The sequence below is a fragment of the Notolepis coatsorum genome (assembly GCF_963971535.1).
Source record: "Notolepis coatsorum genome assembly, chromosome: 4".
NCBI classification, from domain to species: Eukaryota; Metazoa; Chordata; class Actinopteri; order Aulopiformes; family Paralepididae; genus Notolepis; species Notolepis coatsorum.
This window is the reverse complement of record NC_140168.1, coordinates 206,192-226,346: the sequence shown is the minus strand read 5'-3', so window position 1 is coordinate 226,346 and position 20,155 is coordinate 206,192. Positions and strand designations below refer to the sequence as shown.

The window sequence follows — 20,155 nt, the reverse complement described above, 5'->3', positions numbered from 1 at the left end:
ACCACTCCACCTCCCTATAGACCAGGAAGTAACCACTACACCTCTCTATAGACCAGGAAGTAACCACTACACCTCCCTGTAGACCAGGAAGTAACCACTACACCTCCCTGTAGACCAGGAAGTAACCACTACACCTCCCTATAGACCAGGAAGTAACCACTACACCTCCCTATAGACCAGGAAGTAACCACTACACCTCTCTATAGACCAGGAAGTAACCACTACACCTCCCTATAGACCAGGAAGTAACCACTACACCTCCCTGTAGACCAGGAAGTAACCACTACACCTCCCTGTAGACCAGGAAGTAACCACTACACCTCCCTATAGACCAGGAAGTAACCACTACACCTCCCTATAGACCAGGAAGTAACCACTACACCTCTCTATAGACCAGGAAGTAACCACTACACCTCCCTATAGACCAGGAAGTAACCACTACACCTCCCTATAGACCAGGAAGTAACCACTACACCTCCCTATAGACCAGGCAGTAACCACTACACCTCCCTATAGACCAGGAAGTAACCACTACACCTCCCTATAGACCAAAGACCCCAGAGGACAACTAAAGGACAACCCTGAACCACCAGGTGTAACGCCCTCCTGAACCACCAGGTGTAACGCCCTCCTGAACCACCAGGTGTAAAGGTAACACCCACCTGCGTCAGCGGCCAGAACGTAGGACTCGGGGGTCCGCTGAGGTAAGGGGGGGGCCGCGTCCTCCTGGGAGGGACTTGGAACTGGACCTAAGAGAAACAATGAACCAATCAGAATCAGAATCAGAATCAGAAAGGTCTTTATTGCCAAGTCGTTTTCACAGACAAGGGATTCGATTTGGTTGTGGACAGACAACTATGGTGGAATAAAAAAAAATTATGCGGAATAAGATTAAATGGAATGTAAACTAACATTAACACATTGACCGCCAATAACGTTGTACGACGGGTTTGCTGGTCATGCGAATTCTGCCAAGCCACGCCGTACGACGTTATTGAGATCATATTTCCTTTTTTCGCCATGGTATTCATAATTCCGCCACCCAGCCTCTGCTGAGACAGTGGGAGCCTGCACAACCGTGCAACGCTTCAATACCGCCGCCTGGTGGATGATCGGGCGAGTTACAACCGGAAATGGATCTGGTGATCTCGGTGCATCTGGGAAATCCGTCCGGCAGTCACATATTGTTGCGGGACTCTAGACACACATCCGTGTATATGGATCGCTGCCATAACTCAATAATCAATATGATTTGGGCGTTTATTGCGCCATACAAACCGGAAATGGATCTAGTCGATCGACGTCAAATAAGTGGGATCTTTTTCCTCCAGTCTCATCGGCGAACGGTAAGAGGACAGTAACGTTACTTTCAGCTTGATTGTTTATTCTTTTCAATGCAAACCGCTCTGATCAATATATCACCCTTACTAGATAAAGCATTTACTGACGATCACAGAATTATAAATGACCCCCCCCCCCCCTTTCATCCGCGCATGATGAGTCATAACGTTTAGCATCGTATTCAGTTGGATTTTTTAATATAGCGTGTATCGCGAATAAACTGCAATGGATCATCTATATTATGCGTTTAGGCCTATAACTAGCGTTCTAGGAATTACTGCAGAAAACAATAAAAACATACTTATATTCTAGACGGTATTTTCGTATGAATCTATGAATGAAAAAGTATAACGTTCCTACATCCTGAACGATAGATAATCGATGTTGAATGGGCCATAGTAATGTCAATTTAGCAATACAATTTAAAAAGTTATAGCCCTGCAAAGAAGGTGAACATCTCCATAGACTTAGAGTGGTGGCAGAGATCATACATTGATGGATAGAAGCGTGGCAGGGAATGTGTTAACATAGAAGCACAATAGAATAGAATAGAATTATATGATACAAATGTAAACAGGAATATGCCAGGTCTGCACGGCGTGGTCAGGTATATACACTAATTAGAGTAGAAAATAACAATACAGTGTTGAATATTTAAAGGATATCATCCGTCTTCAGCTGCACTGCTCATCGTTAACTCTTTATGAAGCGATTCTAAAACAATACAATACTATAAAAAACAATACTTTGAGGCTGACGTTCCATTGGCCGATAGATACAGTATGACCCCCTGACCTGAGGTGGTAGAAGGGGGGGGGGGGGCTCCAGAGATAGATACAGTATGACCCCCTGACCTGAGGTGGTAGAAGGGGGAGGGGGGCTCCAGAGATAGATACAGTATGACCCCCTGACCTGAGGTGGTAGAAGGGGGGGGGGGGCTCCAGAGATAGATACAGTATGACCCCCTGACCTGAGGTGCTAGAGGGGGGGGGGGGGCTCCAGAGATAGATACAGTATGACCCCCTGACCTGAGGTGGTAGAAGGGGGGGGGGGGCTCCAGAGATAGATACAGTATGACCCCCTGACCTGAGGTGCTAGAGGGGGGGGGGCTCCAGAGATAGATACAGTATGACCCCCTGACCTGAGGTGCTAGAGGGGGGGGGGCTCCAGAGATAGATACAGTATGACCCCTGACCTGAGGTGGTAGAGGGGGGGGGGGGGCTCCAGAGATAGATACAGTATGACCCCCTGACCTGAGGTGGTAGAGGGGGGGGGGGGCTCCAGAGATAGATACAGTATGACCCCCTGACCTGAGGTGATAGAGGGGGGGGGGGCTCCAGAGATAGATACAGTATGACCCCCTGACCTGAGGGGGTAGAGGGGGGGGGGATAGATACAGTATGACCCCCTGACCTGAGGGGGTAGAGGGGGGGGGGGCTCCAGAGATAGATACAGTATGACCCCCTGACCTGAGGTGGTAGAGGGGGGGGGGGCTCCAGAGATAGATACAGTATGACCCCCTGACCTGAGGTGGTAGAGGGGGGGGGGGGCTCCAGAGATAGATACAGTATGACCCCCTGACCTGAGGTGGTAGAGGGGGGGGGGGGCTCCAGAGATAGATACAGTATGACCCCCTGACCTGAGGTGGTAGAGGGGGGGGGGGGCTCCAGAGATAGATACAGTATGACCCCCTGACCTGAGGTGGTAGAGGGGGGGGGGCTCCAGAGATAGATACAGTATGACCCCCTGACCTGAGGTGGTAGAGGGGGGGGGGCTCCAGAGATAGATACAGTATGACCCCCTGACCTGAGGTGGTAGAGGGGGGGGGCTCCAGAGGGTGGAAGGTGGGGTTGTCCCACGGGCTGGAGGGGGCCAGGTCCTCGGGGAACCCCTCAGAAACGGGGGAGCTCGGCGGGGAATCGAAGTAGGGGTCCTCCACGGTCAGACAGATGGAGCCCACAGCGGGGGGGGGCCCGGGGGGTTTAGTCGCCGGCGGCATCTCCTCCGTCTCCTCCGTCCTTTCCTCCGGGCCGGGGGCTCTCTGGCCGGCCTGCCACCCCAGGGAGGGTGAGGTCTCTGTGGGCTCCGGGAGTCTGGGTTCCCCCTGGAGGTACTGGGCGGAGGGTAGAGCCGGGGGAAGGGTCTGGAGGAGGTGGTATCTCTGTTGTTCCCTCCGCTGGTCTGAAGGGTAGGGGGAGGGGGCGGGGGAGGGGGAGGGGGAGGGGGAGGGGGAGGGGGAGGGGGCGGGCGTCTCAGATTCTGGAACATCTGGAACATCGTCACACTCCACCGTCAGCGCGCATGAGGTTGACGGTGCCACGTGATTGGGTATCTGCCCGTTCTCCCCTGTAACACCTGGACACCTAAAGAGAAGCGAAGAGACATTAGTTAGTTATTAGTATTCAAAGTGTGCCGTGTTAAATAGCCATTTACATTTTTAGAGACATTTTTAGATGTGCTTTTGAAATGTAAAATAATAGACCTAAAATGCTGATAATAAATCATATTCAGCCTATGGATTTCCTACACACTGCCCGTCAGAGCTAGGGCGCGCGACACCTGTTGGAGCTGCGGGACGAGGCGCGCTTGTTTCTGACGGAGAGCTCGCTGCCCACTCGAGCGCTGGAGTATAAATGGGCCGGATTGATACGTTTCCAGAGCTTGATGAATTTATGGAGGAAAATGAACACAGTGAAGATGTCTATAACTCACCTCCAAGCCCTTCTTGAACGGTTTAAAAAGTATTTCCCCGAGGAAATCAAGCGACGAACCTTAAAAGCAGTGTTTCAGTCCAAGCCGCTGGCTGATTTCTGGATATCAATTGAGGGGGAATACGCACAGCTATCCGCCATTTGGATCTACCTACCTATACGAAAAAACATTCTCTGCACTGACTTATATAAAAAATAAGTACAGATCACGTCTGATCTGTTGTGGATATTGATTGGAGTTGACAGTAGTCAACGATGCTAGCAAGCTAACATTGAACATTTGTTCAACTTAGTTAAAGAGGCAGAGTGCTAGCTTACAATGTGTTGTAAATGTCATTCCAGAAAGCATTTCATTGGACGCTAAATTTGTACTCGCCCCCATGTGCAGGATGACTCGTCAAATATTTTTTTTAATCGTTTTCCAGGAAATTACAAACTCTAAAATACCATTACCTACAAAACAACTTTTTTGTCATTGTTGGGACAGATACCGGCGTATACGTGACCATCAGTGCAATACATAATGTGATAAAAGAACATAAACATCTATTTAGATGTTGTGGGGCCTTTAACCCTTTCACTGCCACACGACAGCCGGTTAACCCTTTACTATCACACAACCGACGTCGGTTGTGTGATAGTAAAGGGCTAACCTTCTGTATTGTCACAGTGAAAGGGTTAACTGGCTGTCGTGTGGCAGTGAAAGGGTTAAAAGGTACCTTCTCTGTGCCTCTGGACTCCGCCTCTGATGCTGTGACTCCGCCTCCTCAATGCGGCTGGACGGCTCACTGGGCGCTGGGAGAGGAGAGGCTGCGGTCTCCTGTTCAATTCAACATACGAGTGTTAATATATATATATATATTTAAATTCATGTAAATTCCATGGCACTAAAATGACATGCGTGTTTTTGCTTTAGTGCCTTGTCGATATGTGTTATAATAAAGCATACAGTACAGGCACACGGAGTCACTAATCTCATTTAATTTCAAACCTTCATTTAAACTTAAAAAGGCAGCTGAGGTTTCCCTCGTCTCCGGTCACGTTGAGTGTACTGTACATACTGTACATACTGTACATACAACTGAGGTCACGTTGAGTGTACTGTACATACAGCACAGAAATAAGCAGAAAAGCACACATCATATACATTTAGTCATTTAGCTGACGCTTTTATCCAAAGCGACTTACAAGTTCTGTACGACAAGCCATCAGGAAGGGCACAACTCTATCAGCTGAGTAACAATGTTCATCAAAGTGTTGAGTGCTACAGTGTAGGTTAGTTTATTAGGACAAGTGCATGACAGTATGGTTAGTTAGGGTTAGATTTTTTTTTATTTTTATTTTTTTTAATTCAGATAATGGTTGAAGAAGTGAGTCTTTAGTCGACGGCGAAAGATTGGACGTGTTTCGGCTGTCCTAACTGGGGTGGGTAGTTCATTCCACCATTGTGGGGCAAGGACTGAGAATAGGCGACTTCTCTTTGATGACCCTCCCGGAGCTTGGATAGGAGTAGGTCTGAGGCGGCCAGAAGATGCAGAGCGTAGGGGTCTTGAGGGTGTGTAGTTAGAGACCATTGACCGGAGGTAGGCGGGAGCAGTTCCCTTTGCCGCACGGTATGCTAGGTCAAGGGCCTTGAAGCGGATTCGTGCAGCAATGGGGAGCCAGTGCAGGTCCCTAAGAAGTGGGGTGACATGGGCCGACTTCGGTAGGTTTGAGATCAGGCGGGCCGCTGCGTTCTGAATGAGTTGAAGAGGCTTAGTGGCAGTGGCCGGGAGGCCAGCGAGCAGTGCGTTGCAGTAGTCGAGGCGGGAGATGACTGTTGATTGGACGAGGAGTTGGGTGGCTTCTTTTGTCAGGAAGGGGCGTATCCTTCTGACGTTGCTCAGGAGGAATCGGCAGGTTCTGGTTGTCGCTGCGATGTGAGCAGAGAAGTTCAACTGGTCGTCGAGGACAACACCAAGGTTCTTGGCGGTCGGGGACGCGGTCACAGCTGCATTCTCGACTGTGATGGAAAGGTCGGTCAGGGGGGAGGATTTGGCCGGCAGGTGGAGCAATTCTGTTTTGCTTAGGTTCAGTTTGAGGTGGTTGGTCGTCATCCAGGCGGAGATGTCGGACAGACAGGCCGAGATCCGCTCAGAGACGTGGATATCTGAGGGAGGGAAGGAGAGGAAGAGTTGAGTATTGTCGGCATAACAGTGGTAGGAGAAGCCATGAGACGTGATAATGTTACCCAGTGATTTAGTGTAGAGGGAGAAGAGAAGGGGTCCTAAAACCGAGCCCTGGGGGACACCCGTCCGCAGGTGATATAAAATCATAACAACAAGACGAGGCAAAAAGCAAGCATAACAAATCAATTAAAACACGTACAAGTTGATTCACAAAGGTTGTACAGTAGAGCAAGGTTTTAAACTCTGCAACAGAGTTTAACCCCTCTGTCTCCGGGCCTATAGTCAACAGACAGACAGATACCAGCTTTGCTTCCTGTCATTTCTGCAAGGTAATGGTAAAGTAACGATGACGTTGTCTTTATACCTGTATCACTGTTCATAAATTAATACTACAACTCTGTACATACATCTGATTAGCACTGTTACTCAGTAGTACTCATTTATATATGTTATACCCAGTTTAATCACCTGTACATTGTATATTACTGTTGCACTTTACTGTTACATTGTCACTCTGGTTGGATGCCAGACTTATTTTCGTTGTACTGTACTCTACTTGTGCTGTATGATGGAAATACATTTTAATCTAATATGATCTACTGACGGACTGCACTCTGACACAGTGCATTGAAAAGTCACAGAAACCACGAAGAAGAGTGAAACAAATGCAGCGCAAAACAAAGAAGAAGAAACCTTGTTGTGGTGTCGACTCAGGGAACAGCTTGTGCAGAGATGCAGAAATAACACGTGATGTGGGCAGTAGTGGTGGGGTGTTGGTGAGTGTGAGTGTGTGAGTGTGCGTTGGTGAGTGTGCGTTGGTGAGTGTGCGTTTGTGAGTGTGCGTTTGTGAGTGTGCGTTGGTGAGTGTGCGTTTGTGAGTGTGCGTTTGTGAGTGTGCGTTGGTGATTGTGCGTTTGTGAGTGTGCGTTTGTGAGTGTGCGTTTGTGAGTGTGCGTTGGTGATTGTGCGTTTGTGAGTGTGCGTTTGTGAGTGTGCGTTTGTGAGTGTGCGTTTGTGAGTGTGCGTTTGTGAGTGTGCGTTGGTGAGTGTGCGTTTGTGAGTGTGCGTTTGTGAGTGTGCGTTTGTGAGTGTGCGTTGGTGAGTGTGCGTTTGTGAGTGTGCGTTTGTGAGTGTGCGTTGGTGAGTGTGCGTTTGTGAGTGTGCGTTGGTGAGTGTGCGTTGGTGAGTGTGTGTTTGTGAGTGTGTGTTTGTGAGTGTGTGTTTGTGAGTGTGCGTTGGTGAGTGTGCGTTACTTGGGACACACACACACACACACACACACACACACACACAGACGGAAATGCTCAATGTCTCAACACATTGGGCCTCATTACTCAATATCTCTGCACGTGTAAATGTTGAAAGGTGATGAGTACAGTACAGCGAAAAGAAGTTTGGCGTCCAACCAGAGTGCAAAATGTAGCCGACTTGTTTTCCATGTATGCAAATTCGATTAGATTAGATTAGATAAAAATGTATTTCCATCATACAGCACAAGTAGAGTACAGTACAACGAAAATATGTTTGGCATCCAACCAGAGTGTAAATGTAACAGTAAAGTGCAACAGTAATATACAATGTACAGGTGATTAAACTGGGTATAAAATATATACATTTGTACTAGTGAGTAATATTGCTAATCAGATGTATGTACAGCGCTGTAGTGTTATTATGTACAGTGACACAGAGCCAATAGATCCACAGATGATGCTGTGAACATGGCTCTGCACTGTACGCTGGAACATCTGGACTGCGCGGGCAACTAGGTCAGGATCCTGTATGTTGTGGACTTCAGCTCGGCCTTCAACACCATCCTTCCACCCGTCCTGGAGCACCAGCTCTCCCTGCTGCAGGTGCCGGCCTCCACTCGCAGGTGGAACACCGACTTCCTGTCCAACAGGTCTCAGCGGGTGAAGCTGGGGAAGAGCATTTCCAGCTCTAGGTCCACCAGGGTGGGGGGTCAGACCTCCAACACCATCACCCTGAGCACCGGTTCTCCCTGAACACCAACAGCTGTCTGTCTCCTCTACTGTTCTCCCTGAACACCAACAGCTGTCTGTCTCCTCTACTGTTCTCCCTGAACACCAACAGCTGTCTGTCTCCTCTACTGTTCTCCCTGAACACCAACAGCTGTCTGTCTCCTCTACTGTTCTCCCTGAACACCAACAGCTGTCTGTCTCCTCTACTGTTCTCCCTGAACACCAACAGCTGTCTGTCTCCTCTACTGTTCTCCCTGAACACCAACAGCTGTCTGTCTCCTCTACTGTTCTCCCTGAACACCAACAGCTGTCTCCTCTACTGTTCTCCCTGAACACCAACAGCTGTCTGTCTCCTCTACTGTTCTCCCTGAACACCAACAGCTGTCTGTCTCCTCTACTGTTCTCCCTGAACACCAACAGCTGTCTGTCTCCTCTACTGTTCTCCCTGAACACCAACAGCTGTCTGTCTCCTCTACTGTTCTCCCTGAACACCAACAGCTGTCTCCTCTACTGTTCTCCCTGAACACCAACAGCTGTCTCCTCTACTGTTCTCCCTGAACAAACACCCTAACGACAAATAAAAAAAGATTTGTTCTTTGTCTTTTAAATGTGCTAAATAAATACGAAAATAAAAATAAATAAATATACAGATATAAAAAAAAAAAAGGATTGTATTATGTACAGACGGGTAAGAATAAATATCTATAGAGTATTATTGTTTTATAATTGTACGTGCCATCCTACAGAGTTTGATATACTATGAAATATTGAAATGTTAAAAATCTACATTACAAACCGTAGAAACCTTTTGTGTATTTTGCTTGATATATTATTGTTGTGAAGGATCAGATTAAACCGAATATGTATATTTATTTATATATATATATTTAATTGTATTTGTATATCGTTTGATATCCCCTGTATATTCCTTGTACAATATGCATTGAATATCCCTTTAGTCTACTAAACAGCCCATAATAGTTTCATTCTACCATTGGACGAGAACCTGGCGCCAGGTTGCCATACCCCTAGGTCCAAGTTCAATCGTGCCGCCTAACATGTCGTGGCAAGCCCCGGTTCCGCGCAGGAATATGTCGGGCGAAATACGAATGGTACTATTTGTTCATAGCGCATATATATATGGCGCAAGTAAAGTAGAACTTTCCTTTTAGTCCAGTTCTTTACCCTCCAACAGAGTGACAGACGCAAAGCCTCCCCACGACGCACGTGCGGTGTAGTAGGGCCTACTTGGCCCCAGAATAGGCATTGAGATATCGTGTAGATTAATAGTTGAATAGTCATAGTTTGGCACTATACCGTCGAGTTGGACGTATTCTATTAAGCTAATAATAGTCTATTTATGTATGGTGCATCGTTCGGTTAGAGTTCTAAAGTTATCAGTACCCCCATCGTTCCTGACGTTATCTGGACGCTTAACCAGGCTGGTCAGACCCCTAGTGGTGATTGCATCCGAGGAGCTCCGGGCCAAGAGCGACTGGACCTGTATATTGGATTACTCTACCCGGACGACGGCGAGCCTTCCACGGCTTGGATTATGCTTTGTGTGCTTTGATTATTCCATGGATAAAGGCCAACACTGCGGAGTGTTGGAACTACCCCCCGGAGAAGACTCCAGGTGAGACGGCGCTCGACACCAGTGAGGTCGCCTCACGTCTCTCCGTTGTGGACCGGCAGCTACCGTCCACAGAGGGTCCAGCTGTATTCGTCTGCGGTCCGAGGTTCTGTGGGCACCGTGTCCAAGACTTTGGATTCTCCCAAGACACCGTCGGCCAGATGGGATACCGCCAGCGGCTTCTCTAACCCCCCCCTCCTACTGTCTTACAACCAGCGGGACCCCCCCCCCCCCCCTTAGTGTATCCAGCTATAATCATTTAAGTACCATCGCTATCGTTTCCTAAATATTCCAGGTTGTACACTTACTCCCTGCGTAACCAGAGATTGGACATTCAATGTTGATTTACCTACGAATACTCATTTGCCATAAAAGTGCATATTTCATATTTCAAATCATAAATGTAATTAAGTGATCGTTGTATACACCTTTTGCTGTATTAAACCTTCGATTTGGTACATTTGTGTGGATTCGTTTCATCAGGTGGGAAAGTGTTCATCATACTTATATCTTGTACTGTAAATGTTGTACTGGGTGGCCAGAAGTTAAAGTACATGAGGTAGTGGTATTAAATATCATATCTAACAATACAGTCAGGGAATTGTACCCCTCAGTTACAATTATATTATATATATTTTTGTATTTGTATTTATGTTATGTTTTTGTTGTCTTTTTCTTATTGATTCATTTTTTTTAATAATAATATTATTATTATTGCCTATTATTATAATAAACATTTCTCCCTTCAAGTTCGAATCTCGTGTTTTTAATGTGAATTCGAAATTAATTTCGAAATTTGTAAATAATGTGACAGCCCTACTAGTACCTACTATACTAATATGTCTCTACTACTCTGCACTCAGCACGCAGCACGCAGGGTTCAACACGCTCTGATGCACAAATACTTCGAAGCTTCGAAGTAAAAAAAATAAAAATAAAAAAAAAATTACTTCGACCTGTGTGTGTGTGTGTGTGTGTGTGTGTGTGTGTGTGTGTGTGTGTGTGTGTGTGTGTGTGTGTGTGTGTGTGTGTGTGTGTGTGTGTGTGTGTGTGTGTGTGTGTGTGTGTGCGCGCGCATGGGGCCATTGGGTGGGGCCAAGGGACAAATACACTGGAGGAAAGTAACCCAGCTCAGCACTGCCCAAATTATATCATCACTATTGCCTGTTTGAAGGATATCATCCTCAAACACATATACACCTACATGCCTTGTAGAATTCCACACATAAGAAAGAAAGATACTGGGATGAATAAACAAAATAGGAAATAAAATGTAGAAATGCATGCAATACATAAATAAATATGAATCTCCATATATGAAATAGAACATTTAGATAAGGTGCTACTGAGATGTTTTGGTGAGTTCTTTGTTTTTTTGTGGAAGTAGCCCTTCTTAAAACCATGTAGAATCCGGACCTTGTAGACTGACATAATTCTGTGCATAGTTTAGTCTACACAGGCCATATTTCAAATAATCAAAATCTTACTTCATTCATCTTAAACATTCTTGATTTGGGGGATTGGTAGTTCCCATGAAATCTGAAGTTGTTCAAACGACCTTGAATTAAATCACACAGCCGAGTGAAATTTTGTTGGCTGCGTCACAGTCACGAAAGGGGCTACTTAATTCATTAATCCAATCCACTTTATTTATAGAGCACATTTAAAAACAACAAAGTTTACCAAAGTGCTGTACAAGTCCCACAACATAAGATAAAAAATAAAAAATAAAAAAATAAATAATTTTTCTTTCAAAGCTTCGAATTAAAATCGAAGCTTGGCCCTAAAGCTTCGATTGCCAAAAAAAGCTTCAAAGGTCAGCCCAAATTGTTACGTGACAGAATGAACTCACCAGCAGGCCTCTGGGGGGCGGGGCGTCGCAGGCCAGGAGGTACCTCTCAAACAGGAACCTGATGGTGGTGTACAGGAGGGCATACTGCTCCTGGGGTCACACAGGGGTCACACAGCAGAACGCTCCGTTAGGGTTAGGGTTCATACTGCTCCTGGGGTCACACAGCACAACGCTCCGTTAGGGTTAGGGTTCATACTGCTCCTGGGGTCACACAGCACAACGTTCCGTTAGGGTTAGGGTTAGGGTTAGGGCTCCTGGGGTCACACAGCAGAACGCTCTGTTAGCTCACCCCTCTGTTAGCCCCCAGGCAGGGCCGGCCTATGTGACACTTAATAATAATAATAACTAGGGATGTTCGATATTGGCTTTTTTACCGATATCCGATATACCGATATTGTCCAACTCTTAATTTCCCATATCAACCGATACCGATATATGCAGGGTTTCCCCGCCAAAAAAAACAGAATAATTTCAGGTAATTAACATTACTTATTACATGGCGTTTTAACATTCGCCGAAATGCTTGATTGTGATTGCGCTCGTCAGAGGTCCGTTATTAGTCGATAACGGACCTCTGCCGAGCAATAATGACCGCTGTTCGCAGCTGTAGCAATCAAGCCCACTGACACACACTGCATCAGTGCAGCCAATCAGACACACCTGCCGGCTGCCGGCGATGACAGCGGAGCAACAGAACAGAACTGCGTCTGCATTTGATCTTGTCTTGTCGATGGTGTAAAATGAATTAGGTATATTGTTAGTAAGTTAGCCCTGTAATAAGCGGGATAATGTATAGCTACGAGGTCATTGTCGCAAAATAATTGACCTTCACTACGTTTAAAGAACACCTCGCCGAGGCGCCTCTGTATTTTAAACTCTGTGTCGGTCAATGATTTTGCGACAATGTCGTGGAATCTCTTGTCGTGGAATTAACACAACATTATGCATACTTTTGACAATAAATTTAATAAGAATTTGTTCTTACTTGCTTTCCTGGGTAAATAAAGGTTAAATAAATGTAAAACAATTAACAAATCTACAATAGAATAATCTATAATCATCAGTATGTGTTTTGCCATACAATATTGAAACAATATGAAACAATATAGAAACCAATATTGAAACAATATTGAAACAATATGTAAACCAATATTGAAACAATATGTAAACTAATATTGAAACAATATGTAAACCAATATTGAAACAATATGTAAACCAATATTGAAACAATATGTAAACCAATATTGAAACAATATGTAAACCAATATTGAAACAATATTGAAACCAATATTGAAACCAATATTGCACCTGGCTCACTGGTCACGATTGTCATTTAATGACAATCACCAATTTGGTTACAATCTCCTGTTATTTGCGACCAGAATGTCTGCGATGGAATAATGCCATAACCTGGGGCCTGGGAATCTGGATGACAAAGACGGCCTGTGGATAACAATGTGAATGTGCTGGTTCTCTCACCTTGGTCTGGACGACAGAGGGCCGCTGTGTGCGCATGTCTTGGACCAGGTCGAAGATGCTGAAGTCCTCTGGGATCATCTGAATACAGACAGACAGACAGACAGGAGCTACTGAACCAGGACATTAATACAGACAGACAGACAGACAGACAGACAGACAGACAGGAGCTACTGAACCAGGACATTAATACAGACAGACAGACAGGAGCTACTGAACCAGGACATTAATACAGACAGACAGACAGACAGACAGGAGCTACTGAACCAGGACATTAATACAGACAGACAGACAGGAGCTACTGAACCAGGACATTAATACAGACAGACAGACAGGAGCTACTGAACCAGGACATTAATACAGACAGACACACAGGAGCTACTGAACCAGGACATTAATACAGACAGACAGACAGACAGACAGACAGACAGACAGACAGACAGACATACAGACAGACACACAGGAGCTACTGAACCAGGACATTAATACAGACAGACAGGAGCTACTGAACCAGGACATTAATACAGACAGACACACAGGAGCTACTGAACCAGGACATTAATACAGACAGACACACAGGAGCTACTGAACCAGGACATTAATACAGACAGACACACAGGAGCTACTGAACCATGACATTAATACAGACAGACACACAGGAGCTACTGAACCAGGACGCAGCACGGCCTGAATACCAGCACACTCACTCAGGCCCCAAGTCTAGAGATAACACGTGCAGCCAAATGTAGCAAAAATTCCGTACTCAATTTAGTTATAAACCACAAGCCAAACTTTTATAAACCACAAGCCAAACTTGTGGTTTATAAAAATTAGATCTTGACGTCAAAATGAGCTGATCTAATTGATGATGATGTGACGTCAATAAACTCTGCATGGACTCTGTGTTACTACGGTTTTGAACCATGTAGTTACACCACCTGACCACCGTCACTGTTAGTGCTGTCTGGGTGAATCCTGCCACTCACTACTGTTCACTACTACTACTGTTATCACCATTATCATTACTACTACTACTGTTATCACCATTATCACTACTACTACTGTTATCACCATTATCATTACTACTACTACTACTACTACTACTGTTATCACCATTATCACTACTACTACTGTTATCACCATTATCATTACTACTACTACTGTTATCACCATTATCACTACTACTACTGTTATCACCATTATCATTACTACTACTACTGTTATCACCATTATCACTACTACTACTGTTATCACCATTATCATTACTACTACTACTACTGTTATCACCATTAGCATTACTACTACTGTTATCACCATTATCATTACTACTACTACTACTACTGTTATCACCATTATCATTACTACTACTACTACTACTGTTATCACCATTATCATTACTACTACTACTACTGTTATCACCATTAGCATTACTACTACTGTTATCACCATTATCATTACTACTACTACTACTACTGTTATCACCATTATCATTACTCAGTGGCGGACTGGGACACAAATTCAGCCCGGGACATTCAGACGCACCAGCCCACACACCGGCCCACGCACCGGCCCCGAAACCGGCCCACACAACGGCCGTTATGAAACACTTGTCCAGTATTAAACAACCCAAGGCTGTGGCTAAGGAGTCAACATCAGGGAGACCAAATCTACACCCCGCCCCTAGATGTGCACTCGTGCACAGTGCACACACACACACACACACACAGACACACACACACACACACACACATACATATACCGTTACTTTGGCTTTTTACTTTTTAGTAACATCTTAGTGCCTCATTAGCCTAGGGATTAAGGATACATGAAGTATTAACTACACCATAATAATATTGAGGTTTTGATCCATAGAAAGGTATGTGCTACACAATTTCAGTTAGATTGGATTTATTGTCCTTTAATTTGGCACTCATGACATTAGTTGCTTGCCGTTTAATCAACATCGAAAGACCCCCCACTTCCTCCCAGACACCCATTCCAAGAGTCTCAGTCTCTCTCAGTCTCTCTCAGTCTCGCTCAGTCTCTCTCAGTCTCTCAGTCTCTCTCAGTCTCTCTCAGTCTCTCTCAGTCTCTCAGTCTCTCTCAGTCTCTCAGTCTCTCTCAGTCTCTCTCTCTCTCTCTCTCTCTCTCTCTCTCTCTCTCTCTCTCTCTCTCTCTCTCTCTCTCTCTCTCTCTCTCTCAATAGTGACTCAGTATTAGCAGAGTTGATAGGAAAAGGGAAGTTTTGTCTGGGCTCTGCTGAGAAGTCATGGGTCAAATAGAAGGTGTGGGGGTGACTAGAGAAGATGGGGAAGTTGGTGAGTGGTGACTACTCCCATTTTCAGAATTTGAGGGTTCATTGGAATCTGATTATTCAGAATTCAATGAGGCAGAGAATGCTCTGATTCAGACTGACATCACATCTATATTCTGTATGCTGTTCCAACTCTTTGTTGAGGCTTTATTGAATAAAATGTTTGAATACAATGTTTTTATCGCTGCACCATTTCATCCAATAGAGAAAAACATGTTATCTTCACTAGAATTGAAAATAAAGTTGAAATCTGTGCTAGTAGTGATGGACCCAGTAGTGGGGGCAGTAAGGAAGAAGATACAAATATACTAGGGATGTTCGATATTGGCTTTTTTACCGATATCCGATATAGTCCAACACTTACATTTCCGATACCGATATCAACCGATACCAATATATGCAGGGTTTCCCCCCAAAAAAACGAATAATTTCAGGTAATTAACATTATATATCTCTTGTTGTGGAATTAACACAACATTATGCATACTTTTGACAATAAATAAAATCAGAATTTGTTCTTACTTGCTTGCCTGGGTAAATAAAGGTTAAATAAATATAAAAAATAAAAATATTTAATTTTTCTTTTTTTGAAAACAGATACCGATCATTTCCGATATCACATTTTAATGCCAATATCGGTAGGCCGATAATATCGGACATCACTCAAATATACACATTATAATACACAATTTGAAAAGTAATGTCATGATCTAGGTGTCTTTTATAAACGTTTTCATTCTACTGGATGAAGCTCAACTTCATCATGGCTGCTTGCCATCTCTCTCTCTCTCTCTCTCTCTCTCTCTCTCTCTCTCTCTCTCTCTCTCTCTCTCTCTGCATTCACACTCACACACGCTACTGGTGGTCATGAGCAGCATCAGCAAACACAGCTGCCCTGTGGCAGACTGACGGAATCATGTCTGCTATTCAGCGCCAACCACCATCAACAACCTTCATAAATACATTCAACATTAATGGAATAGGCTAACTACCAACTTAGCTGTAGCAGTTAGCTGTTATATGCAATCACATTTGTTTAACTACGGGGTAGTAGTTGACCGAGTTGTTAGCTTAAGCTAGTTAGCTGTGGTTATTTACAAACATGTAGATGAGACTAATCATATCGAGAACATGGCTAACAGTTGGGAATTCTAAGGTACATCTTATTTAAGCATGTAAAATGGCAACTAATCAATTCAATCAATTAGATTACCAATATTATATCAACATGAAAATTTGGAAGGGAACATAATAGTATTTTATTTTAGTATTTACTATTATAATATTAGTAGCCGATTAATTTGCAGCCCGTCCTAGGTTCTGATTGGCTCTCTAGGTTAGCACTTTAGCTTCTGATGCTGTGGTGGGCACTAGTCCTAACATTGCTAACTAAACTTTTAGTCAGAGAAAAAACTTCACGAGTCACGACTATTTATGTCCACGTGCTGTAAGGAATCAGGAATACGGAAAGCACATTGTCTTGTAATAGAATGACTGAAATCACTGCAAGAGCTAGTATAGGCTAGCTATGCACTAGGCTACTGCACGCACCTGTCATGTTACTGTTGGTTCCTTCCACTTGAACTTCATCATTATTAGCAGCAGCAGCTACTCTAACGAGAGCCCTTCCTCTACTAAACATGTCTGTAATTTTAGAACATTGTTCTGCGTCTTTTACTAGCAATTTTTGTTTTTTTATTCTAGCTTTTTCAGCTCCACTTTCTTTTTTTTTTTTTATTCTCCATTTCTGCGCTTCTAGGCCTACTCGCGGTTGGGAGGAAACGTGAATCTCATTCACTGATGTCTCATGTCTCATTCAAGACAAAAACAAAAGCATGTCTTTCACTTAACACCAAGAAAACAGTGTCTATGATGTTCACAAAGTCACCAGTAGAGGTCACTCACTCTAATGTGTTTCTGGGAGAGGCGGAGCTGGACATTGTACATTAATTCGGGAGCATGTCTATGTTCCCCGGGTCCTATGTTCCCCGGGTCCTATGTTCCCCGGGTTCTATGTTCCCCGCTTTGATTGATTGAAATTTTTAGACCACCAGCCCTGATTCCAAACTCTAACCGTAACCAGTTCGAAAGAGGGCCTAAGCTTAACCAGTTCGAAACATTCATAATTAATAAAATAATAAAAATGTATAAAAATTTCAATCTATTAATCAATCAAGCGGGGAACATAGGACCCGGGGAACATAGGACCCGGGGAACATAAGGATGATCCCATTAATTCAAGTATCTTGGGGTCACATTGGACTCTACATTGACCTTCAAAAAGTCATGTGAAGAAAGTGACAAACAGTCAAGTTTAACATCGAAAACTTCAGGCAGATCAGGCCCTGCCTGCCAGTTAATGCTGCAAGGATGTTTCTGCATTCAATGATTTTATCACACATCGAGTACTGTTTTATCAACTGGTCTCTTTCATATGTCACTACTCTTACACCAATAGAATTACTCTACAAAAAAGCCATAAAAGTATTTGATAGGAAACCAATTTCATTTCATCACTGTAATGTTTTAGAAAAACATAACATGCAACAAGGTTCTGCATGGACTTGCCCCTCCCCCATTGAATGAGTTCATCCAACAGAAAGCAGACACTGGCATTACCACCAGGGCCATCAGTAGAGGGGACTGTAAGGTGCCTTTTCGGTATACTACCTTTGCAAAAACTGTGTTCTCTGTTAAAGGTGGTAACTACTGGAATAGCCTACCAGTTGTGATTAGAGAGTGCCCTACATACTCCATGTTCAAGACCCATCTTAAACTGCATCTTAAGGCAAACCAGAACTGTGATCATTTTTAATCTGATTTAGTTTATGCAACTTTTTTATTGTTTTATTGCCGGCCCACACAATGGCCCACATACTGGCCCACACACCGGCCCACACACCGGCCCACATACTGGCCCACACACCGGCCCACACACTGGCCCACATTAGTGGCCCACACACCGACTCACACACTGGCCCACACACCGGCCCACACACCGGCCCACATACTGGCCCACACACCGGCCCACACACTGGCCCACATTAGTGGCCCACACACCGACTCACACACTGGCCCACACACCGGCCCACACACTGGCCCACACACTGGCCCACACACTGGCCCACACACTGGCCCACACACTGGCCCACACACTGGCCCACATACTGGCCCACACACTGGCCCACACACCGGCCCACACACCGACTCACACACTGGCCCACACACTGGCCCACATACTGGCCCACACACTGGCCCACATACTGGCCCACACACTGGCCCACACACTGGCCCACACACTGGCCCACACACCGGCCCACACACCGACTCACACACTGGCCCACACACTGGCCCACACACTGGCCCACATACTGGCCCACACACTGGCCCACACACCGGCCCACACACTGGCCCACACACTGGCCCACACACTGGCCCACACACTGGCCCACACACCGACTCACACACTGGCCCACACACTGGCCCACACACCGGCCCACACACTGGCCCACACACTGGCCCACACACTGGCCCACACACCGGCCCACACACTGGCCCACACACTGGCCCACATACTGGCCCACATACTGGCCCACACACTGGCCCACACACCGGCCCACACACTGGCCCACACACTGGCCCACATTAGTGGCCCACACACCGACTCACACACCGGCCCACACACTGGCCCACATTAGTGGCCCACACACTGGCCCACACACTGGCCCACATACCGGCCCACACACCGGCCCACACACCGGCCCGAACGTCCCGATGGCCAGTCCGCCACTGTCATTACTACTACTACTGTTATCACCATTATCACTACTACTACTGTTATCACCATTATCATTACTACTACTACTACTGTTATCACCATTAGCATTACTACTACTGTTATCACCATTATCATTACTACTACTACTACTACTGTTATCACCATTAGGATTACTACTACTGTTATCACCATTAGCATTACTACTACTACTGTTATCATTATCATTACTACTACTACTGTTATCACCATTATCATTACTACTACTACTACTACTATGTTCTATTATTAATAGAGGGATTAATAAAGGGACACTTGACTTGACATCAAAAGTGTAAATCTCATATAATAAAACAAATGTATCAATATTTTTCATCCGTTTAAAAAATGTAATGTATATACTTTCTTTTCCCCAAAATCATATTATTGGAAACAATTGAATGATAGAATAAAGATGAGGTAAAAGGACTTGTTATGAATGGTAGAATAAAGATGAGGTAAAAGGACTTGTTGTGAATGATAGAATAAAGATGAAGGACTTGTTATAAATGATAGAATAAAGGTGAGGTCAAAGGTCATTGTTCTGAATGAGGGACAGGGTGGTCTCACCTGTGTCTTCAGCAGGTTCCAGGTGTAGTCGATGGCACACAGAGCGCCTGTCCTCCCACAGCCCGCGCTGAAACCACAACAAGCTCAGTCTGAACGTGCAGTTTGGTTTAAAGGTGCAGTTTGGTTTAAAGGTGCAGTATGTAGTTTGGCTGAAGAGAAGAGGAGAAGAGAAGAGAAGAGAAGAGGAGAATAGAAGAGGAGAATAGAAGAGGAGAATAGAAGAGGATAAGAGAATAGAAGAGAAGAGAATAGAAGAGAAGAGAAGAGAAGTGAAGATAATAGAAGATAAGAGAATAT

General features: G+C 44.9%; 1 protein-coding gene across 1 annotated transcript in view; it reads right to left on the bottom strand.

The window, feature by feature from the left end:
* Window positions 1–20,155, bottom strand: part of ptpn22 (protein tyrosine phosphatase non-receptor type 22) — a 67,585-nt gene that overhangs the window by 29,836 nt on the left and 17,594 nt on the right. Inside the window, exons 9-15 of the mRNA XM_084313295.1 lie at window positions 19,859–19,925; window positions 13,164–13,241; window positions 11,685–11,774; window positions 4,772–4,872; window positions 3,587–3,704; window positions 3,148–3,454; window positions 663–749 (exon numbers count right to left, since the gene is read on the bottom strand). Coding sequence (XP_084169421.1) covers window positions 663–749; window positions 3,148–3,454; window positions 3,587–3,704; window positions 4,772–4,872; window positions 11,685–11,774; window positions 13,164–13,241; window positions 19,859–19,925 — 848 coding nt within the window. The remainder of the gene's footprint in view (window positions 1–662; window positions 750–3,147; window positions 3,455–3,586; window positions 3,705–4,771; window positions 4,873–11,684; window positions 11,775–13,163; window positions 13,242–19,858; window positions 19,926–20,155) is intronic.